At 43.0% G+C, this 4,218-nt stretch overlaps 1 protein-coding gene across 18 annotated transcripts in view; it reads left to right on the forward strand.

The window, feature by feature from the left end:
• Positions 1-4,218, forward strand: part of lrrfip1a (leucine rich repeat (in FLII) interacting protein 1a) — a 52,942-nt gene that overhangs the window by 18,681 nt on the left and 30,043 nt on the right. For all 18 annotated transcript variants that reach the window (XR_004658446.1, XM_034884905.1, XM_034884916.1 and 15 more), the window contains exon 2: positions 867-953. Coding sequence is in view for 17 of the 18 variants with exons in the window: in XM_034884905.1 (XP_034740796.1) it covers positions 867-953 (87 nt within the window). In the remaining variant the exon portion in view is untranslated. The remainder of the gene's footprint in view (positions 1-866; positions 954-4,218) is intronic.

The raw sequence follows: 4,218 nt of genomic DNA on the forward strand, positions 1-4,218 counted from the left end.
CGTGTGTGTGTGTGTGTGTGTGTGTGTGTGTGTGTGTTTGTGAGAGAGCGTGTGTCAGTGTGTGTGTGTCCCACCATTTTCTTTGTGTGTGTCTTCCTGTTACGTCATGGTAACTGACATTAGGGAAATGCATTAGTGCGATGGTGGGAGGGATCACAGCGACCCCGCCTAGAGGCAAACAGACTGCAACCACACAGCGTCTACCACAAAGCTAGAGGAAGGAAATGCCAACACACACAGTCTGTAGCGCACTCTGACGCGCTCTCACAGAGGTCCTTTTAAGGGAAAGGCTGTGCTCCTGCCTGGGTTGTGAGTGGAGCAAAGGGAATGTCTCCAAATACAGAAATGCATACACACATTTAGCCAAAAAATTAGTCTACCCTGATCTTAAGATTTGACTTAAGACTTCTAAATAAAGTCCAGTACATCTGAGTTAAAAGGACACTTGATATTCTGTGTTTATAAGACTTGTAATGCAGTCTACTGTGACACACTGCAGTGTTTTTGTCTTGTTTTCTGCTTGTTTTACTGATTTAACACGCTCTGGTTTTAGAAGCACCACTTCAGTGTACCTGTAAAACCCTGAACCTTTGGTTTAGGGGTCAATTTAAGGCTTCAGGATTTGAAAGTTGATGAAATGCATCATGCAGCACTCGCTTCCCAGCTGTTCACCGCAAAGTTCACATGTCTATTAGGAACTCTGTCAAGGAACTGGACCTCTGGTCACACACGTATTCAGCATTTCTAGATGTGTGCCACATTAGCCCGGCTAAATTGGCAGCTGTCTCACTTCTCTTTTTTTCTATTTTCTCTCTCTCTCTCTCTCTCTCTATCTCTTCCTATTTCTTTCTTTATCTGCCCCCCAGGCCGAGGCCAGGCTGGCGGCAAAGAGGGCCGCCAGGGCAGAGGCCAGAGAGATCCGCATGAAGGAACTGGAGAGACAGCAGAAAGAGGTATAAGTCCAGATACACACTCCCATGTAAAACTGTGATGCAAGACGCACCTTACGACTACCTGCCCACCGTGTGGCCTGGTGGCCTCGGTTGGTTTGAGTTTTTTATCCATGTATCCCTTCATATCTGAAAGAGTGTCCTATGTTTTTGGGTACCTATATTACCCCTAAACACAGACAGCTTAACATTAGATCTTATTTATGCAGCGTTATTACATTCAATTTGTCACGTATGTATGCCACACAGCTTTGTAATGCATTACCATAAATAACGGGAGGACTCAGCTGTCATGTTGGGACTTTGTTGTAGCTAAAGCATTTCCTGTCAACAGTGATTTATGCTCTTAAGCTGGGACTCTTAAATCCCGGGGTCAAAGGTCAAGGTGTTAGCAGTCTGCTGCAACTGCAGCACCAAGGACAACTGCTTTGTTGTTTACAGAAAGTACAGAAAAGAGATAAAAGTCCTCAAAGAGGCCCACTTAATACTCTTTCAAGAAGGGTTTGAACCTTTTCCAGTTCATCTTCGGCCAAATAAAGAAACCTTCCCAGACTTTTAATGGAACCTGGATCTGTTCTTAAAATGACGAGGTTCTATGCTACAGTATGCTGTTTAACCCTTTATACTTTACCCAGTTCTTCATAACCAAACTACAACAGGTATTTACATTCTGGTATCTGTAATATTAACTTTTGGAAGAACAGTTTTGAGTTCTCTTCCATACAGTGTTTTTTATGGCAAACAGTACATCGATCATACTGATTTTGTGATATTAGACTACATGTGTTATAATTTGGACATAATATTGGGATATGATATAAGTGTTTTTTAATGTTTTTAAAGCCCACATTACAGTAAAGTGAATTAATTTTCTGAATTAACCAGCCCGTTCTAGCAGTTCTGTTATTTGCCTTTAACCACTAAGTCACTGTGTCTTTATTACTGATGGTTGTTTATCTAAAGTGTAATTGTGAAAATATTTTGTTAAACCCAAATTGTCAACACTACAGCATCGCCACAATATGAACCTCTAGGTATTTGGTCAAGAGTATCATGATATCTGATTTCCTCCATATCACCCAGCCCCACGTAGTGAAAGCTGCAGTTGAGACCTGGAGACCTCCGACTGGGTGACTCCCTCCAGAAATTACTAGTCATTAATCAGACAGGACGGCTCTGTACGTTTTAAATGTAATGAACTTTTTTATTTATAATAACTAAAAGATTGAGTCCTCCTTTACCAATATTTAGTGCAAAAGTTACACACCATAGATTATATCAAACTCATTAAAATGGGTTTAACTGACAGCACTAATAGATAGACAGATAGAGAGATAGATAGATAGATAGCTTTAGATTGAAATTGATCTTACAATAAATCCTAACACCAAAATAATCCTACTCCTAGCATTACTCACAACGTCCTAGTAAAACCAGAGATAGGGAAATGGATGTTTCTTGTACCTCCGTTACAAACATAAAGCAACATCCCTTGACATTTTCTATAATCTCACAACATATTACCCATTTTACGCATTACCCAATCCTATTCTTTTTCTTTCAAAAAGTACAACTTTACATTGCTCAGATGTTTTACAAAAGAGATCGGTTGCTCATTTTTATGGCAAACTATACTCTTATAATCAGCAATCGCTGTGTAGATTGCACAACAACAATCTACACATGCACGCACACACATGACCCAGTCATACGCACTGGATTAAGGGTCATTGTTAAGCCGAGTCTGGTCAGGGTGTGAGCGTGTGTGCATGTTTGTGTGTCCCTTAAATCCTTGAGCGGAGTTCTAAAGTAGCTTAGCGGGTTGCGTTCCTCGGTCCAGCCTACAGTGGAGCAGTGGTTTGTCCCCGTGCTGACACCAGCGATGGCTCGCTGCTCTCTCAACCCTCGGCGAAACCTTTGGATGTTTTCTCACACACGGAAGACAGGCTTTGAGGTTAGATTATCGGCTGTATAGCAGCGAACGGGAACCCTGTGGTTGTCTTCGTTGTTCTGATTTTAAATCCCAGTGCTCCATATCGTTGTGATTGGGCCTACATGACCGGCCGTAGTCGTACCTGCTGACTGCTGGAGGATGCAGCCGGTCCTGGTCCCCTGAGGGCAGCAGGACGGCCGGGCGTCGGGTGGCAGGGAGGGGGCTGAGGGCTGCCCTCACCGGGCGCCCGAGGACCCCTCCCATCAAGAAGGGGAGCTCGGTGAGTTGAATAGAAAGCATGCGAGCTGATTGTGTAACTTTTTGCCTTGCTCACCTCCTAATTGGGTGTCCAGACTTGTAATTGGAGATAAGTAAGCAGACAAGATCCCTCCAGTTGGTTGGGAATCTGCTCTGCGCTATACTTGTGGTCTTTTTTTACCACATTATGATCTGGCACATCCCAGTTCTTACATATTATGATTGTCAGTAAAAGTGGAAACCGGAAAACAAAGGTCAAAACTAAGAGAAAGGTCACAGCTCATGTGAATGCAGGAATAAATGTAAAATTGGTGCATTTCAGTGTTCTTGTTCTTTCAACACAGTAATGCATCACCCCACCATTCATGGTAGGATTTAATAAATAAATCAGAGCTCTACATCTCAGTGTCCCCTGATTGGACGTGTGGATGACTTTGTTTTCACGACTAGACAAGGTTTAGCAAATTGCAGATCTAGCTAGTGTGGGGCCATGAACTTTCATCTCGACTGAACATAGAAATGGAGAGGGCGAGACGCCGTGCTCCCATTGGTTATCTGGCAGGGCTGTTGTTCCTGAAGTGATGCACTGGACCAAAAGGTCAGCTGTGTGTTGATATCTGGAAGCCAGAATTAGTAAGCAGCCAATCCCCGTATTGGGCAAGCATACAGGGGAGACAGTGGTTGTAAATCTGGATTAAAGTACTGAGCCGTTGGGATGGAAAGTGCAGCAGTAAGGATCTGAATGAACAGCTGATTGTGGTTATTGCCATTTGTCTTGTAAACAAACGCAGCAGTCGTATTTTGACCCCGTGTTCTAAGGTCTTTTTACTCCACTAAAAGCCCATTGTTATCTTTGTATACACTGTGGTGTTGAAAAAGGGAAGATTAGGTAAATTAGTGCTCCGATGTGCAGAATAAAGCAACTCATTTCACTGAGCTTTACACCGTTACCACTGAGAAACTATAAAAAACAAGGTTTTTATTTCTCTCATTCACAGAACCTCTCTCTCTCTCTCTCTCTCTCGCTCTCTGTCTCAGTTTTTCTCTCTCTCTCTCTCTCTGCCTCTCTCTCTCTCT

This window comes from Etheostoma cragini, chromosome 11, assembly GCF_013103735.1.
Source record: "Etheostoma cragini isolate CJK2018 chromosome 11, CSU_Ecrag_1.0, whole genome shotgun sequence".
Classification (NCBI taxonomy): domain Eukaryota; kingdom Metazoa; phylum Chordata; class Actinopteri; order Perciformes; family Percidae; genus Etheostoma; species Etheostoma cragini.